We start from the raw sequence: 19,799 nt of genomic DNA, 5'->3' as shown, positions 1-19,799 counted from the left end.
CCCCTGATCTCTTCATGTGTCCATTGAGCCACCCCAGATGCTTGGATTTCCGTTATTGTTAAGAATGGTTGCCACACACATGGCGCTTTGTCTTCAGGGAAAGGGGTTAAGGAGTGTACATTCCTGTGTGTGTGAAGCTCCCATGCATGACTGTTGTATCACATACACAGAGGTTGGTACTGATGGCCCAGCAGGCTAGAAAGAGAAAAGAAGCCCTAATAAGGGCACTCTCTGGTGCTTTCTCACTTTTTTGCTCCTTCTCCACCTCCTTCTGGCTGAACCCCATGGGCAATTATTTCCTGCCTTCTTTTATACACACAGGCAGAGGTTACCACCATCTTCCCATGCTATTACTACTGATCTCCCAGAAGCATAACCTTCCTGTTACCTCCCCACCCTGTGGTCAAACCCTTGCATACTCTGAAAAACCTGTGCAGCTATGGATTAGTATCGCTGCTCCATACGTCTGATAAGTGTTCCAGGAGGACTCCCAAGGTTTTCCCAGGAACACATTTTGAAAACAACAGGCCTTGCCCCCATTATTCACCCTCATAGTAAAATGCCATTGTTTTGGTTTATGGGAAGAGGGGTGGCTGAATTGTAGAATGCACAATTTGCAAGCAAATGGCCATAGATTCAATCCCTGGTATCTCTGAGCAGGGCAGCGAAAGAGTCCTATCCGAAATGCTGGAGAGCTGCCCCCTGTAGACCAGGAGCAGGGAGCCTTTGGTCCTCCAAATAATAGAATTATAGAACTTTAGAGTTGGGAGGCACTCTAGGGATTATCTAGTCCAAGCCACTGCAATGCAGAAATATGCAACTGTCTCATACAGGGATTGAACCTGCAAACTTGGCTTGAATGTTGTTGAACAGCAGGTGCCATCAATCCCAGTTGCCATGACCAATGGTCTGGGTGATGGGAGCTGGGGTCAAGAAACATCTTAAGGGCTACTTATCTGTAGACCATCTTGAGCTAGATAAAACAACGGTAGAAGATGGCTCTCTATTTTGCTACCTCTGACTCCAGACAAAGAATAGATAGCCCAGAAGCGGCCAGTTGGAAGCTTTGATTGTGTGTGCTGTGCAATATAGCAGAGGAATGCGTTTTCTTCTTTCGTTGACAGCATGCTGTGTGTTGCATGCTGGTTTTCCCAAGAGGAGCAGTTGACCTGAGTTTGGCTACCACCTCCCCTTTCCCTGAGCTGTAGTTGGGTTTGCTCTCGTTTGACCCTTAAGTGACAGACTTGCCAAAGAGGAACAATGGGAAGTTTGTGAAGACAGTCATCATTTCAGCTTTGCACTTGTAAGATGCATACTGGTCTATTGTTTGCTTATTGAAAGACACTAAAGGCTGGCTGCATTATATATATATGCAACAGAGAGGAGGAGGGAGAAGGAAATATGACAGCTTATTAATGCATATATCTTCTCCCTGCTCATCGATCTGCTTAGTTTATAGGTGGGTGTAGAAATCCCACACAATTTCATTGCTCGCCTGTGCCTTGCTCAAGAAGCTTTGCAAGGTGTTGGAGAGCAGTTTTTGCAAGTGCAGGAGGCAATGGGCCAACTCAGGCAAATGAGAAAATGCAATCAAAGCAAACAATGATTCCAGTTTACTTTAAATATTCCTCATGATGATGTTGCCCTCAATATAGTTGTCCTCAGATGAAAGATGCATGTACTCTTTACCTGAGGCCTTTATATGCATGTAGGTTAGAAACACTGGAAGGAAATTGGGCTTGATAGGGAAGGGGGACATTTGTGTAGACCTATTTAAGCTTTTTTTCCCCCTCCTGCAGAGAGATCACGAAATATATTTTAAAACTCACAAAGATTTCATTTTTCTTTCTCATTTATCATTTCAACCCAGGGCGTTCTCTAGCATCTCAATATAGCGTCTCAACATGTTTTGAATTGTTTTGATTGAATGAATGCCATAATACGCCTACTTTCTAATTTGAAAAGTTCTTAAAAGAAGTGCAAGGCCTTCTGGTTTGATTTGGCTTCTTAAGCCATTATCCAGAACTTAAGAATGGAATGTGCTGGATCAGGCCAACGGCTGATGGACTCAACAGAATGTTAGAGTTTCACTAGAGATTCACTAGAGATTCATCTAGTCCGGCATCCTGTTCCCATGAGATAAAATTTATTTGTTCTTGCCAAAGACCATGGCATCATCCAGAGAAGAAAAAACAGAACACCAGTCACTACATATGCAATAAAACCATGGTCAAATCCACTAAATTTTCTTATTACACAGAATAAAAAGTAATTCTCAAATGTGCAAATTACGTCTCTGAGTCCCCTTTGCAAACTGACCACCAGCCCATCCAGTTCTTTTTCTTTCTAATCTTCCTAGCTGCCACAGAGAGCCGCCTTATAAGTCACAGGGTCATCAGTATCACTCAGCAGCCATTTCACCCTCTCTGCCCTGGTTAGATTTAGTTACAGGTGGTTAGCCATGTTGGTCTGCCATAGTCAAAACAAAATAAAATAAAAAATTCTTTCCAGTAGCATCTTAGAGACCAACTAAGTTTGTTCTTGGTATGAGCTTTCATGTGCATGCACACTTCTTCAGATACACCCTGAAGAAGTGTGCATGCACACGAAAGCTCATACCAAGAACAAAGTTGGTCTCTAAGGTGCTACTGGAAAGAATTTTTTGTTTTATTTTGTTCTGGTTAGATTTGTTTCCTTCGTGCATCCTGTTCTCTCATCGGCCAGTCCACCGGTCACCCCAAAAGCAGGACCTATGCTGTAAAGCTGAATATTTAATTCTAAACTTAAGATTAATTGCACAGCATTGGAATTTTCCGTGTGCATATTTCAAATGTTGACGAAAACTTAAACTTAGGTACCGAGTTCTGCTAATGGAGCCGGTGGATAATAGTACCTGTTACTCCATTTCTCTCGCTTACGTGCAGAAACACATACACCATCGCACTTGATTGCATTGTGAAGAGAACATGTTTGGTTTTCCCTTTTCCGTAAGGCAAGGGGGGCGGGTATTAAGCATCTTGCTACAGGTGCTCGAGTTGGAACCTTGAAAAGTTGCTTTGGCATTTGCTGAAGCACTGCATTCATGGAAAGGTGAAATTTCACTGCAGGGGGAATAAAAGGAATTTAGTGGCTGCAATTAGGAAATTCTTCTGTGGGGTGCCTATCTGTAGCTCGTGGAGCGTGTCCACAAACATTGACCAAATGCAAAATGTTGTTTCTGACTGTTAATCAGAGCAGTGACATGGCCCTCTGGGATGGGAAAGCAAACTTTGCTTTACTGTGAGATTTTAGGAAAACACAGTTCTTTTTCCACCGCGGGCCTTTAAAAACATGACTTTTAATCCTATTTTTAATGGCAGGCTTATTCCACACTGTGCATATGCCTTGTGCTGCATCACCAAGGTTGGGTGACTGCTGACACGCTGCAAGGGATCAGAGGGAATCTTTGCTGTGCAGTGGTACCTCTGGCTACGTACTTAATTCGTTCTGGAGGTCCGTTCTTAATCTAAAACTGTTCTTAACCTGAAGCACCACTTTAGCTAATGGGGCCTCCCGCTGTCGCTGCGCCACCAGAGCACGATTTCTGTTCTTATCCTGAAGCAAAGTTCTTAACCTGAAGCATTATTTCTGGGTTAGAGGAGTATGTAACCTGAAGTGTATGTCACCTGAGGTACCACTGTATAGGTCACCAGTAGGCAGGATGAACCTCCTGACGCACCCTAGTCCAGTGGCTCTGAAGCTTGGGTTTCCAGCTGCGGTTGGACTACAACGCCCATCATCCCTAGCTAGCAGGAGCAGTGGCCAGGGATGATGGGCACTGTAGTCCAACAACCGCCGGAAACCCAAGTTTGAGAAACGCTGACCTAGTCAATCTAGCTCAGTCATTTTGGACTGCACCTCCCATTAGCCTCAACTGTCATGGTTGTGCTAACAGGGAGTTGCAGTTCATCACCTCTGGATGCACCAGGTTGGTGAAGACTGATCTAGCCGCTTGGAGCTTCTGACCCATATTGCCCAGGCCCCCTTTATTCAGCCAAGCTCCAGGCAGAAATAGGCTTTGGATTTACTCAGTGGTGTAGCATGGGGGACTGGGGGGCCGTGGCCCTGGGCACATTTTTTAATTTTTTTGGATGGGGTACAACCAAAAAACAGGCTCCCTCCTTGAGTCTGGAGCCACAGGGAGGGAAGCTGCACCTGGGCTGGGGCTACAGGGCTGGCTTTGGTGCATAAGGGCGCTGCGGAGACATTTTCCTTGCACGACAGCCCAACACGGCCAGCCATCCCAGGTCAGGCTTGACCCGGTGTGGGAGAGGAGGAGAGGCAGTGGCAGCATCGCTGCCCCTCTTCTCTACTGGCATGTGAATGTGTGTCTGTCCCCAGTCAGGCTTCAGAGACTCTGCTTCCTCCTCCCCTTTGGTGGTAGATAATCAGAACAAAGCGAAAGGAGTCTCTTGCCATTTAGAGATTTTAATGATCATAGCGAGAGAACAAAGAATCCATTCCTAGGACAAAGGTGCTCCCAATTAAGGACACACACACACCCGCTTCCCCCTTTGTCACCCCAAGTCACTTCTGCGTCTTGCAACCTGATCTCACAACCACTGTGCTTTCTATGCTGCCACCTTAGCTGCCCTCCTTGACCTTGGGCTGAGCAGATAGACGCTTTCCGGCGAAAGTGAGTCTGTTAACTCTCTCTCTCCCAGTTCTTCTCCTAGCTGTTCCCCACCCAGTTCTTCCCATCTTCTGTCTTTTGAACTATATCCCTCTGCAAACCACTGTTCCAAATCTATACTGTCTCATGGCTCCTGGGAAGATTCAGGATCCTGATCAGGAGCAGGGGGAGGGAAGGCTCCCACCATTCAGTGGCAGAGCTTCATGCTCCAGCACCAGGGGGCGGAGAGCAGGTGGGGGTGTGGCTGGCGCACGTCCCGGGGGTGTGGCACCCCACCGGGATTGCGCTGCAGGGGGCAGTGTGCTCCCCCCGCCCCCCTCTTCCTCTGCCAGTGCCACCAGTGCAGCCCTCCTCAGCACGGTCCCTGACACCCCCAGCAGTTAACGTATGAACATGCCCCAAAATGATGAGTTTGTGTTCCACACAAGCAGATAAAATATACATTAGCTCAAAACCCATATTGGTTTGAAAAACAAAAAAATATATAAAAAGTTTGTTGAAATAAAGCCAGGGTTCAATATACATTTAGGAATTATGAGCCTGCAGAGTTCGACTTATGAACTGCCTGATTTCGAGTTTCTGTGGTATCACTAAGTAAAGTTAGGTAATAATGCCAAACATGCAGCATGTCTCCTTCGGTTTAGTTACAAAACACATTTGTGGTTTGCAAGGAAGCCTTTCCAACAGAAGATTTGTTTCTTCTGTGAAATAAATCATAGTCATTTTAACTTAATACTGAAATAAGAATGGAAACATTTCAGGCTTTCTGTCAGATTCCAAGGGAGTTGATTTTGTGCCAAATGTTTTTTTTTTTATTTCTTTCAAGTAATTCTAGCGCAGGGTAGCAAATGTATTGTCAGAGGTCTGCTGAAACACAGGTGTGTATGTCCTAAAGGGATCCCAAGAGATTTAATCTAAGTTTTACATATCGTACAAAGATGGGCTGAAATAAAATCAAATAGCTGCACCTTCTAGAAGCACAAGGGGAAAGACGGAGTGAATAATTGAGAATGACTAAGTCTGTTAACTGGTTTGGACTGCCTTAACAGTAGTAAATGTTTCTCTTTGCATGGAAATCTTCGCTGATTGCTTTTGAAAAACAAACAAGGTTTCTTTAGTTGGATGAACATGTACTGAGCACATTAACATTTGCATCACTCATTGGCAGAGTAAAGTTGGGCTGACTTATTGTTTATAAACATGTCTTGATAGCCTAGCATACGAACCCAGATGCAAATGCAATTTTTCAATTTATGCTTATGGGGTGGTATTGATTTATTTATTTACACAGAGACACCATTCAGCTTGTTTCTCGTATCGCATGTAAAAGTGAAGACAAGCGAGTACAAGGAATGTATAGCCTCAAAGGCCCACAGGAGAGAGAGAGCAAGCACTGAAATATGCCAATACTTTAATTTGATATTAAAGTAGTTCTCGTAAAAAAAGAAGAAAAGTTATTCGAACGGTTTACTTGTAAAGTCTGCTGCGCACTATGCGCCTGGCAACACATGGCCCTGGCATGCATCTTCTATACGCAGTGAAATAACGGCGTGTTTATTTATTTCATATAATTTAGATACTGCTTGATGGTAGGGGAAACCCTCAAAACAGCTTACAAAAAAAACACACACACAATAAAATTATCACTAAAAACGCACACAGGAAGTTAAAAACCCAGACCCCAATAGAATAGACTAAAGAAATAATGGCATGGTGCCTAGTTCTTTTAATATGTAATCTGTTGCGTGCCCTTTAGTGTCCATTGCTCAGGAAGGGTAAGTATATGGCTTGCTTCTCCATTCTGTACTCTGGGTGGCAGATGTGGTCACTGGCCCATAGGCTTGTTGACCTGAACTACTAGATTAGTAATGGGTGAGATGAAACTTCAGGTTACTTCCCTTACAAAATCCTGCTCTTGAATGTCTGTTAGTGAGGAAAAGTTGGTGTAGCTGTGACCATGGGAGGTAAGAGTTAGGCTGTGGAACAGAAGGACCACAATACCTCAAGGACTGCCTCTCTCCATATGAACCTACCCGGACCCTGAGATCACCTTCTGAGGCCCTCCTTCATGTGCCTCCTCGAGAGGTCCAGAGGGTGACAACATGAGAACGGGCCTTTTCTGCATTGGCTCCCCATCTGTGGAATGCTCTCCCCAGGGAGGTTCGGCTGCTGCCTTCATTATAAACCTTTAGGCACCAGGCAAAAACGTTCCTCTGTAACCAGCCTTTGAGCTGATGGATATCCAATGCCCTTTCAAAATGGGTTGGGGAAGGGGGATTATTGAGTTCTTCTTGTTTTTATTATGTATTTTGTGTTTTATATTGTGATTTTGTGTTGTGAACTGCGCTGAGACTTAAGGGTATAGGGAGCTATGCAAATAATAATAATAATAATAATGATGATAATAATAATAATAATAATGTGCAGTGCATTTGTGTGACTGACTGGATTCATTGTGAAGTCATTTGTTTGTTCCCTAACTGGTGTGGTTGGTTTATTGTATTCCAATCTAAATAATTACAAGCTTATATAAATGGCAAGGTCAGGTTTTAAGCTTGCTTTTGATGTACAATATTCTTGACCTGATAAAGGATCAGTGAGGGAATTTTTATATGATATAGAAACCTTCATGTTTTGTTGTTGTTCAGTTGTTCAGTCGTGTCCGACTCTTCGTGACCCCATGGACCAGAGCACGCCAGGCACCCCTATCCTCCACTGCCTCCCGCAGTTTGGCCAAACTCATGCCAGTCGCTTCAAGAACACTGTCCAACCATCTCATCCTCTGTCGTCCCCTTCTCCTTGTGGCCTCCATCTTTCCCAACATCAGGGTCTTTTCCAGGGAGTCTTCTCTTCTCATGAGGTGGCCAAAGTACTGGAGCCTCAACTTCAGGATCTGCCCTTCCAGTGAGCACTCAGGGCTGATTTCTTTAAGAATGGATAGGTTTGATCTTTTTGCAGTCCATGGGACTCTCAAGAGTCTCCTCCAGCACCATAATTCAAAAGCATCAATTCTTCGGCGATCAGCCTTCCATACATTACTACTGGGAAAACCATAGCTTTAACTATACGGACCTTTGTCGGCAAGGTGATGTCCCTGCTTTTTAAGATGCTGTCTAGGTTTGTCATTGCTTTCCTTCCAAGAAGCAGGCATCTTTTAATTTCGTGACTGCTATCACCATCTGCAGTGCTCATGGAGCCCAACCTTCATGTTACATCTCATAATAAAATGTGTTTTCTTGATCCTAGTGATGTTGCCTATTGGTTTCTATGTGCCTTAAACAAAGAGGTGATTTGTGTTATACGTTGTCAAAAGTGGGCCATACACTAGCACTAAATACATCATTACATTACATTACATTTTAATACTGCATCAGGTTTTACCCGACAGATAAGGACTTTCCTGCTGCTGGCACAGCTGGTGAACATGGAAGTGAATGGAAATGTATCAAAATTAAGTGTTGTATCTGACAGACACAACTTTTTTGGTTTCCATGGGTTTCTTCAAAGAGTTGGCAATCGCTAGAGATCTATTATGAGCACTTGTGAAATATCCACACTGTCCCGTCCCCCCGCGCGCAAGCTGTCTTATATTAAGTCTGTTTCCCAACCTTGGACCTCCAGCTGTTTTTGGACTACGGCTCCCATCATCCGTAGCTAGCAGGACCCAGTGGTCAGGGATGATAGGAACTTTAGTCCAAAAAACAGCTGGAGACCCAAGTTTAGGAGACGCTGTTTTAAATTATGCTTTTTCTTTTACATGCAGAGGCTTTTTCTTTTATGTGGATCGGCGCTCTGCAGCTACAAGCGCTGCATTTGGATACAGCTTTTCTTTCTAGGGTCATCAGTTATAAAAATAATGGATTGCTTCCTGTTCCTGCCAGCTGATTTGATCAAAGCCTGAAGTTCATTGGGAACTGCAAGTTACATACATAGCATGGAATCCAAGTCATACATTCTTGTTGGTTGATGTTGATTACATTAACTGTTTGTGCGCACACACCCGCCCCAATAATTCAAAGCAGGTTATTCGGCAAAAGCAAGCGAGCATGCTCCAATGTTATTTCCTCCTCAGGAGTGCAAGTGAACCTCAACCACCGTTGAATCTGTTACTGACATTGCGTGAGCCAGCAAGCTATTTGGCTCTAGTGTCTGACGGAGCACTTCAGTTTCGTCAGTGAACTCGGTAATCTGGCAGGTCTAAAGTTCAGTCCAGGTGCCTCTAGATTGGCATTGGTGAGATATGGTTGGTGGACGGAAAATCTGCCCCTGCCCCAGTGCTATTTTTCTAGAAAAAGAGGTGCCGGAACTCACCATGAACACCTCCCTTGTTCGTCCGGTTTTTCTGAGAAGTGAGAAAGCACAGTTTGAAGAGAGAAAAAACATGCACACTCTTTCTCCTCACTTCCTCTTGTGCTTGCGGATCAGAAGTTCGGCGGTTCGAATCCCCGCGATGGAGTGAGCTCCTGTTGTTGCTCTGTCCCAGCTCCTGCCAACCTAGCAGTTCGAAAGCATGCCAGTGCAAGTAGATAAATAGGTACCACTGTGGCGGGAAGGTAAATGGCGTTTCCGTGCGCTCTGGCTTCCGTCATGGTGTCCCGTTGCACCAGAAGTAGTTTAGTCATGCTGGCCACATGACCCAGAAAGCTGTCTGTGGACAAACGCCAGCTCCCTCGGCCTGAAAGCGAGATGAGTGCCACAACCCCATAGTCGCCTTTGCCTGGACTTAACTGTCCAGGGGTCCTTTACCTTTACCTTACCTTAAGTTTAAATGGTTCCTACAGAAACAAGGCTGGCTAGATTGCTTCTTCTACAATGTGCTCTGTGAGGGAAATCTCTCTCTGCAGACTCCAAAAGATGAACACCCACAGGATGTTCTGTTGGGCTTAGGGTGGGTTGAGTTTTCTCATCCACCACCCCTCCCTCAGTTATAATCTTCTAGCTTTTTTTCTCCTCCATGGCTTCTAACAGATTAAAAAGGGCAAATGTCAGTAGAATCTATTGCCCTGCTCGGGCCATTTCTATGGAAGAGAGATGCTAGGGACGAGTGGGGCCTGCTGGTAATAATTATTTTGATTGGTAAACAGAGGAGATAGGCAGAAGCATCTAGGAAGCCCCTCAGTCAGTGGAAATACGTTAAAAATGAGTGTGGACAACAGGAGAAAGCCTGGTCTATGAATTTTAAAGTTTGGGGGGGGGGGCTCAGAATCATGAGGGATCCTGCACTGGTTCATAAGAACGTAGGTGGTGCTATAATTCCTTATGCTAAAATGAAGAGCTAGATCTGAGATCCACCCCAAAATATGCTAACGGTTTGAAATAGTAATTTATAATCTATAGTGCCTGATCACCTAATCTGTCTCCTGAGAAATCTCTATGTGGGACAAGAAGCTACAGTTAGAACTGGATATGGAATAACTGATTGGTTCAAAATTGGGAAAGGAGTACGACAAGGCTGTATATTGTCTCCCTGCTTATTTAACTTATATGCAGAATTCATCATGCGAAAGGCTGGACTGGATGAATCCCAAACTGGAATTAAGATTGCCGGGGAAAAATATCAACAACCTCAGATATGCTGATGACACAACCTTGATGGCAGAAAGTGAGGAGGATTAAAGAACCTTTTAATGAGGGTGAAAGAGGAGAGCGCAAAATATGGTCTGAAGCTCAACATCAAAAAAACTAAGATCATGGCCACTGGTCCCATCACCTCCTGACAAATAGAAGGGGAAGAAATGGAGGCAGTGAGAGATTTTACTTTCTTGGGTTCCATGATCACTGCAGATGGTGACAGCAGTCACGAAATTAAAAGACACCTGCTTCTTGGGAGGAAAGCAATGACAAACCTAGACAGCATCTTAAAAAGCAGAGACATCACCTTGCCGACAAAGGTCCGTATAGTTAAAGCTATGGTTTTCCCAGGAGTGATGTATGGAAGTGAGAGCTGGACCATAAAGAAGGCTGATCGCCAAAGAATTGATGCTTTTGAATTATGGTGCTGGAGGAGACTCTTGAGGGTCCCATGGACTGCAAGAAGATCAAACTTATCCATTCTGAAGGAAATCAGCCCTAAGTGCTCACTGGAAGGACTGATCCTGAAGCTGAGGCTCCAATATTTTGGCCACCTCATGAGAAGAGAAGACTCCCTGGAAAAGACCCTGATGTTGGGAAAGATGGAGGGCACAAGGAGAAGGGGACGGCAGAGGATGAGATGGTTGGACGGTTTTCTCGAGGCTACCAACATGAGTCTGACCAAACTGCGGGAGGCAGTGGAAGACAGGCGTGCCTGGCGTGCTCTGGTCCATGGGGTCACAAAGAGTCGGACACGACTAAACGACTGAACAACAACAACAAATAGTTTGGGGGGTTTAGAACTGGCAGTTAACTGGCCGACCTAGATTTGCAAATATTAAAGGAATGTGTGGGGTTCTGAACATGATTAAATAAATACTATATCAAGTTTTGAAATATCTGCTTAGGATATTTTATAGACTTGTGGTGTTCTGACTTCATCTGCAACGAGATGGAAATATAACATCTATGATTAACAGGAATGTCTTCAGAGACACTTGGGCATCACTGTACATCAGAATAGTTATGCTGCATTTGTTAAAGTCAGAAAGCTAAAATTTGGTGGAATTTGTGTAAATTGGTGTAAAATTTGGTCCAAAACATACTGATTACTAAGTGAAATGTTTGTGCATTGAATAGTCAAAACACGTGTAGCAAAGCCTAGCGTCAAAGCCACACATGAGATGACGTGCAATGGTGTGTTACTTCCCTCTTCACATCTTTGAAACATCCTTGGAAGAGGGGAAGAAAGAGCTATGTACTGGTAGTATTCAAGAATTTATGTATGCTGGTAGATTGCCGGCTGCATTCATAATTAAATGGAACACATTAAATATTAATATTTTCATAGAATTTTTATCATTCCTACTGAAAGTTAAATGTGATCCAAAAGCGCTTTCCTGGCAGTTTTCTTTTTGCATTTCATTTCCACCTGACTTCACTCATCTACATTCCTCCCCACAGACCCTGTACCCCGACCATGCGTATATATCCTTTCCAATTCAGGGTTATACTTTCATACCCTCCAACGTTGCTCAGATGAAAATAGTGACATTTTTCACTCCTCCCCCCTCCAACTGACCCTCCTCAACCCCCCATTTTTGTCCCCCGCTGAGCATTTCCACCCCCAGCTTTCTTCCTGCACCTCTTTTGCCAATGGATGTTTATTGGTTTTTCCAGTTTTTAATGAATCAGTGCCAAGCTACATCATATTACATCAAATTTAATACAAGAAGTTGACTTCCCTCTTTTCGTTCCTGTTTTTTCCCCCATTACAGCTTAGTACTGCACATTTATCTCTGATTCATCATCCATTCCTTATGTTCAACTCCCATTATCCATCAACTTTTGATTTATCCATTCCTACTTGTATATTTACCATTGCTTATGATTTCTATGTTAATTTGCCCTTCCTATCTTCTTATCATCTTGCGTGTGCAGCTTTTCAAAAAAAAAAAAAGTTGACTTTTCGCTCTTCATCCTAGATATATCCCAGTTCCCCCCCCCCCCTTCGCTTCTTGATGTGGCATCTATAATTCACGTGGCAACTATAATGCCATCTATAATTCACAATCCTTTCCTTACGTTCAATTCCCGTTTCCCATCAGCTGTTGTTTTATCGATACATCATATACCATTAAAAAAACAAAAGAGGTTACACATTCCTTGCCTATCTATTTTAAATCACTTAGCTTTCTCCCCGCACTTCAGAGGCCCGTCAGCCTTTCCTCCTCATTGCCCTCTTCTACTAGGGCACATAAAAAGGCCATACTCACTTTGCCACTCCGTTTATATGGAATCCCTTCCGACGAAGACGTGCAAAAGCTCCATGATCTGCAAACTGGCTCTCGGTGAGCATGGTTAAATGGAGTCTCTTAACTTCAGTCATTCAAGATGCGTTGTGAGCTATTGTTTAAGAATAAGATGTGTGTGTGTGTGTGTGTGTGTGTGTGTATTATTAATGTTTCTGTGATTGAAAGGAGTTGGCTAAAGATCCAGATACGATCCAGATACGTGGAAAATATGGCTCTTGAAGCTGCTTACAGTGTTTGATGGTCCTCGTTTCTTTGATTAGGTCTGTTGGTTTTCCCCCCAATTGTATGTGTAGCATGCCATTCCCCCCATCTGTAGACCATGATATGCCCAAGAAGAGGACAAAATCTGTCTCGGAATCAGAGCTGCTTCTAACTTTAATTGCATAAAACCACAATGTAATATAATATCAGTAAAACACTGAATTCTTCTTCTTCAGTTGTTGCATGTCTTAAGGGGGGGGAGCTCAATATCTTCCTTCCTTCCTTCCTTCCTTCCTTCCTTCCTTCCTTTCTTTCCAGAATGCATTTTTCTTCATCCAGAATCAACCCAGTGTGTTGTGTTGGATGTTGCACAGAGTTCTTCATATGTAATTGACCTCCTCCTTTGTGCTGACAGAAGAAAGCCTTTCAAAAATATTTCTCTCCTCAAGCGTGATATGGCACACACATTTCCCATTTTGTTTTCCATTTTTGTCTAATTATAAGACCTTCTGCTTGAAAGCTGAACCACAAAGTAGAATACCTACTGAATTTCTGTTACCCTGGAGCCCCAACCCGCTCTCTCCAAGTATAAGCTCTCCTCCCAAAAAATAGTAATTGAAGCAGACTTAAAATTTAGTATAATTGACATTATTATTATTATTATTTATAAATATGCCCAACATTCGGTGAATGGGAATGGCAAAGGGCAAAAGTTGAATTTGTTCATTTTTCCAGGGTGGTGGTCTCAAGCGAAGTCCAAGATAACAATAAGAATAAGAATAATGTTATTATTTATACCCCCACCCATCTGGCTGGGTGGTCCCAGGCACTCTAAAACAAAACATTCGTGCAGATTCAGAAATCTGCAAACGTTAAGAATTTCATATCAGTCTCCAAGCGTTTTCAACCACCTGCCAGCCAGCTCGTAACAAAAGCAGGGCTTTGCGTTCCCTTCATTGAGAGGGAAATGATCTGCACACCCACACATGTTTTCTATTTCATATTCAAAACAGTTGGCTCGTATAGAAGAGAATAGACACACATAAACACACCATGTGCACAATCGTGCACATGCATGATTGTGGCTGCCGAACATTTGATGAGCAATCTGTCCTTGGTGCCAGCGCCCCCTGATAACATGCATTGCCTTTCCCTGCCTGCCAGTTTTCCCAAGTCATTCCGATGGACATGGTCAAGCTACATGCACGTTTGTATTTGTGCAAATAGATCTCGTTTCTTCACCCAGACTGATTCCTCCATCACGCAGAAGTACAGGCGGGGTTGTAGTATGCAGAGCGATCCCTCGCTCCGATATTTGCATGCTGTGCTTACTTAGGTGTAAGGAAAGCTACTACTGTATTGGCTGGATTTACCAGGGGCAAAGCTTTGACTGTCGCCGGTTAGGAATTCAGAAGCTCTTATTTGGCAAGAGTCTGTGGAACAAACTGAAAAAAACTGATAACAATAAATGATAAATACATTATGATGATTATTTTTTTCTGAATGTATTTCAGAATTTTGAGTTACTAGGTTGAAGAAGGGGATTTCGCTTAGATCAGGGGTAGGCAACCTAAGGCCCGTGGGCCGGATGCAGCCCAATCGCCTTCTCAATCCGGGCTACTGACAGTCCAGGAATCAGCATGTTTTTACATAAGTAGAATGTGTCCTTTTATTTAAAATGCATCTCTGTGTTATTTACATGAGTAGAATGTGTGCTTTCATTGAAAATGCATCTCTGGGTTATTTGTGGGGCACAGGAATTCATTCATATATTTTTTTTCAAAATATAGTCCAGCCCACCACATGGTCTGAGGGATGGTGTACCGGCCCATGTCTAAAAAAGGTTGCTGACCCCTGGCTTAGATCAAGGAAAGAGAATTCAGTAAAATAGGGGAGGAAGCCCTTTTTCAAACCCCCGAAAGGGGTGATCTGCACTCACGGCCCCATGGACAAGAAATATGTTTTCATGTTTGTACCTTGACTTCTGGTTGCGGAGGGTACATATTTTCCCAGGGGAAAGTGAATCGAGTTTTGGAAGGGTTTGTTTCTAAAAACTCAAAGACGCACTCTGGCCTATTGTTATCTCAAGACTGAGAGAAACCTTAGTGACTCTAGGGAGGGACTTTGATGTTTTTGCTACTTTACGGCACAGAGCCATGCATGTCTACTTAGAAGTAAGTCCCATTGAGCTCAATGGTGCTTACTCCCAGGTAAGTGTATATAGGATTGCAGCATAAGCTTCCATTCGGGAATATAATCAGCTGGGGCAGTGGGAGTGAGAACTAGTCAAATCCTGCCCATTTTCTGGGTCACACGTTGTTTGACCTTTTTACCTTTCATGTCTCTTCAGATTATCCGCAGTCTGCTGCTGTTTCCTACAGTGGAGCGTATGGCTGAGTCCCCACAAGGCAAGTTCATGAAACCCCTGCTCTCCTGGGTTCGTTATCCGTTCTACATACTCGTATACCCCATATTGCTTCTCCCAGACGGAATAAAACACTTCATGTTACGTTTGGCATCTTCTATCCTAATGCGCGCAGATGAATCTGCACTAGCGGCTACTACAGATTTTCTCACTTTCGATTGTGTTGGTGAGTAGAAACAGCGAGTAATACTTCCTCTTTCCCCCTAAATATTCCTGTCTAGCATGCTGTTTTGAAGGATATGGATGTTAAGGGGACAATAACCTAGTGATAAGAAGTTTTTTAAGGATTTGAGCGTATAGCGGTGGCTCTGGTTGTTTTCCTCAATACAGAACTGAAGAAAAACGAAAATGCCTCGTCTCCAAAAAAGGAATAAATTTCTGTGTAGGGAAAACTCGTGGATTTTCAGAATAGCCTTCTGAGTGCCATTCTTTCCTTGATCTGCAGCGTTTGCCTAAGAAGAGCCTTGTTGGATTAGACAAAACCTCATGTAGTCCTGCTTTCTGCTTTTACGGCCAAGAGCTGCCTGGATAGCTCCGTAGGTTAGAGCATGGTGCTGATAAAGCTAAGGTTGCAGGTTCGATCCCCGTATGAGACAGTTGCATATTCCTGCGTTGCAGGGGGTTGGACTAGATCAGGGGTCCTCAAACTATGGTCCGTGGGACGGATCTGGCCCGCCAGGGTCTTGAACCCAGCCTGCCTGGGGTTGGGAGGGGATTGCAGAGGAGAGAGGCACCCCGTGCGCCTTGGACCCCATGTGCCCTGTCTCTCGCTTGTGGCCTCCTCGCCCACCTGCGAGCGCACTGCCTGGGCAGCCTGGGCCTCTGCCCGCCCACCTCCCCACCCTGGAGGCCGGCGGTGCATGGTTGGCCGCGCCTGCCTGCCTCGGCCGCCACTGTCACCCACTGCGCTGGGAAGATGGCTGCAGCTGTGGGCAAGGACAGGCCCGGCGCGAGGCCCTTGCTGGTGCTGCAGCGCACCGTTCCCTTGCCACTGCCTCCTAGGATGCACACCTCGGCTCCCCAGGGCCCGGTGCCAGCCCCAATCCCCCAATCTGGTGTGCCTGCAGGGCTGCGACGTGGAGTTCGTGGTGCGCTAGGCGACGGTGACGATCGGGCACAACACATCACAGGGCACCGTGGATGTGAACATGGGCCGCTCCAGCCCCCACAGTGAGTCAGGAGTCATGGAGACGGGCAACATGCAGGCAGGCCGTGGCTTGGGGATCAGGGGTAGGGAGGCGCGCGGGCAGGCTGGGGTGTGGGGATTTGGGGTTGGAGGACAGGCGTGCAAGCTGGGTGGGGTGGATGGGGGTTAGGGAGACACGCGGGCAAGTTGGGTCGTGAGGATGGGGCTTAAGGAGACACGAGTGCGGGCTGGGTCGTGAGGATCTGGTTTAGGGAAGCACATGCATAGGCTGGATCATGGGGAAGGTGGTTAGAGAGACATGTGTAAGCTGGGTTGTGGGGATGGGTGTGTGCAGACAGACACGTATATAGGCTGGGTTGTGGGGATGGGAGCATGGAAGGCCTGCATGTAGACTGGGCCATGGGGGTGAGGGAGATCCATGTGTAGGCTGGGTTGTAGGGACGAGAATTAGCGATATTGACCATCTCATTAGCCAAAAGCAGGCCCATAATTCCCATTGAAATACTTAAAAGTTTATGTTGATTAAAATCGTTCTTCATTTTAAATATTGTATTGCTTTTCCTGTTTTTTATGCACTACAAATAAAATATGTGCAGTGTGCATACGAATTCATTCATATTTTTTCAAACTGTAGTCCAGCCCCCAATAGTGTCTGAGGGACAATGAACCAGCCCCCTGTTTAAAAAGTTTGAGGACCCCCCTGGGCTAGATGATTCTCAGGGGCTCTTCCAACTCAACGATTCTATGGTTCCATAAGTTGCCTATGGCCTAAAGTGCTTTTAAACACACAAGATGTATATACGGTGGCTTCGGGCTGCGACTGTTGTTTAACTCTGCACTGGCTCTGGGTTCAAATCCCTTTTAATACAATGTAGCCATGGAAACAGGACACGGGTGGCGCTGTGGGTTAAACCACTGAGCCTAGGGCTTGCTGATCAGAAGGTCGGCAGTTCGAATCCCCGCGACGGGGTGAGCTCCCATTGTTCGGTCCCTGATCCTCCCAACCTAGCAGTTCGAAAGCATGTCAGAGTACAAGTAGATAAATAGGTACCGCTCTGGCGTTTCCATGCGCTGCTCTGGTTTCACCAGAAGCGACTTAGTCATGCTGGCCACATGACCTGGAAGCTGTACGCCGGCTCCCTCGGCCAGTAAAGTGAGATGAGCGCCGCAACCCAGAGTCGTCTGCAACTGGACCTAATGGTCAGGGGTCCCTTTACCTTTAGCCATGGAAACAGATGAGACACCTTTTAGAAATGCCACCTAGCTGGTTTGGGAACCTTGCAGGTGATGTTTAGCAGTGAAACGATCTCTCATCCCCTTCTTTTAGCACTTTCCCTACATACAGCATGGCTTCGTTGTGGTTTGGCTTAGGTTTGCACTCATACCGGGGCTTGTCACCTTTTGACATGCTACAAGTGGTAAGCGAAGAACAAACTTCACATACCCTCCAACATTTTTCTGATGAAAACAGAGATGTATTATGATGATTATGATTATGATTATGATTATTTATTTATTTATTTATTTATTTATTTATTGCCTCGTCCATCTGACTGGGTTGCCCCTGCCACATTGGCAGCTTCCAACATGTATAAAAACATTATAAAACATGAAACATTTAAAAAAGCTTCCCAATACAGGGCTGCCTTCAGATGTCTTCTAAAAGTTGTGTAGTTACTTATCTCCTTGATTCGAGGGTCGCATAACTCCATACCTTCCAACATTTCTTTGTTGAAAACAGGGGACGTTCTAAGGAAAAGTGGGATATGTGTAAACAAGAAGAAGAATTTTGGTTATGTTTGTATTTGTTTTGTATAAATGTGGGTGGGTAATTGTCTGGGTAGATGTAGGTGTGGGTGTGGGACTATTCTTTGTTATGAAAAATACCAATAAACTCTTTATATATAAAAAAAAGTGGGATATTCCAGGATCAAATCAGAAACCTGGGTGGCTTCTGTAAATCCAGGACTGTCCCTGGAAAATAGGGACTCTTGGAGGGTGTGTGTAAAGATTGGTTTATATTTTATTTTTCATATATTTACTATGCCTGTTCTGTAAAATTTCACACACCTTTTTCCTTCCTCATTCATATTTTTCCTCTAACCCTTTGTTGATTATTTTGTCGCAGTTAAATCTGTTGTTGAGAGGGCTATAGCTTTCTGCACCAGTCCACTTAGGATACCGGTAATTACCTATAGTTCCACCTATATGCACACACTCCTTCTTGTACCACAGAGTGTATGCAAACATGTTGTTCGCAAAAGCCAATAAATTATTGTGGGTTTTTGGGGGGGAAATACATTTGAGCAGTTTTCATACTTGAAAACTTCATAACAGTCACAGGTCAAAACAATATAAAAAAAATAAAAATAAAAAAATCCTTCCAGTAGCACCTTGTTGTTCAGTCGTTCAGTCATGTCCGACTCTTTGTGACCCCATGGACCAGAGCACGCCAGGCACCCCTATCCTTCACTGCCTCTCGCAGTTTGGCCAAACTCATGTTAGTATCTTCGAGAATACTGTCCAACCATCTCATCCTCTGTCGTCCCCTTCTCCTTGTGCCCTCCATCTTTCCCAACATCAGGGTCTTTTCTAGGGAGTCTTCTCTTCTCATGAGGTGGCCAAAGTACTGGAGCCTCAACTTCAGGATCTGTCCTTCTAGTGAGCACTCAGGGCTGATTTCTTTGAGAATGGATAGGTTTGATCTTCTTGCAGTCCATGGGACTCTCAAGAGTCTCCTCCAGCACCATAATTCAAAAGCATCAATTCTTCGGCGATCAGCCTTCTTGATGGTCCAGCTCTCACTTCCGTACATTACTACTGGGAAAACCATAGCTTTAACTGTACGGACCTTTGTCGGCAAGGTGATGTCTTTGCTTTTTAAGATAGTTCCACCTATATGCACCTTAGTAGCCCCTTAGAGACCAAGTAAGTTTGTTCTTGGTATGAGCTTTCGTGTGCATGCACACTTCTTCAGGCACACCCAACTTGGCTTTATAAAAAATATATGGCAGTTGTGCCTCAAACATCATCAGATAGTGTTACATCATCAATTGGGATGGCAGAGGAACAAACATGCATTCAGAAAGACCCCATTTGGATTGGCAGAGCAGAATGCGTGCAGACTTACCTACTGCTCAAGTGAAATCAAGACATGCTGAGCGGAATTGTCTTTTTCAACGCCCCTTGATTAATTCATTTTTAAAATAAATTTTTATTAAGGTTTATAGAGAAAAATACAAAACTTAATATATTTTCCTTTATTTTAACCAAACCAAGACTTTTATCTAAATACAATACAGTGGTGCCTTGGTTCTCAAACGCCTTGGTACTCAAACAACTTGGAACCCAAACACTGCAAACCCGGAAGTAAGTGTTCCGGTTTGCAAACTTTTTTCAGAAGCCGAACGTGCTCCGTTTTGAGTGTTACGCATCCATTTTGAGTGCCACACTTCCGTCTTGAGTGTT

The 19,799-nt window shown here is 44.4% G+C and overlaps 1 protein-coding gene across 2 annotated transcripts in view; it reads left to right on the top strand.

Annotated features, from left to right (window-relative positions):
- Positions 1–19,799, top strand: part of LDAH (lipid droplet associated hydrolase) — a 101,107-nt gene that overhangs the window by 51,195 nt on the left and 30,113 nt on the right. For both annotated transcript variants that reach the window (XM_033142954.1, XM_033142955.1), the window contains one exon: positions 15,110–15,350. In XM_033142954.1, coding sequence (XP_032998845.1) covers positions 15,110–15,350 — 241 coding nt within the window. The remainder of the gene's footprint in view (positions 1–15,109; positions 15,351–19,799) is intronic.

The sequence above is a fragment of the Lacerta agilis genome, chromosome 3 (assembly GCF_009819535.1).
Source record: "Lacerta agilis isolate rLacAgi1 chromosome 3, rLacAgi1.pri, whole genome shotgun sequence".
Taxonomy (NCBI): Eukaryota; Metazoa; Chordata; class Lepidosauria; order Squamata; family Lacertidae; genus Lacerta; species Lacerta agilis.
Note: the sequence above shows the minus strand (reverse complement) of the source record. Positions and strands in the feature narration are given on the sequence as shown.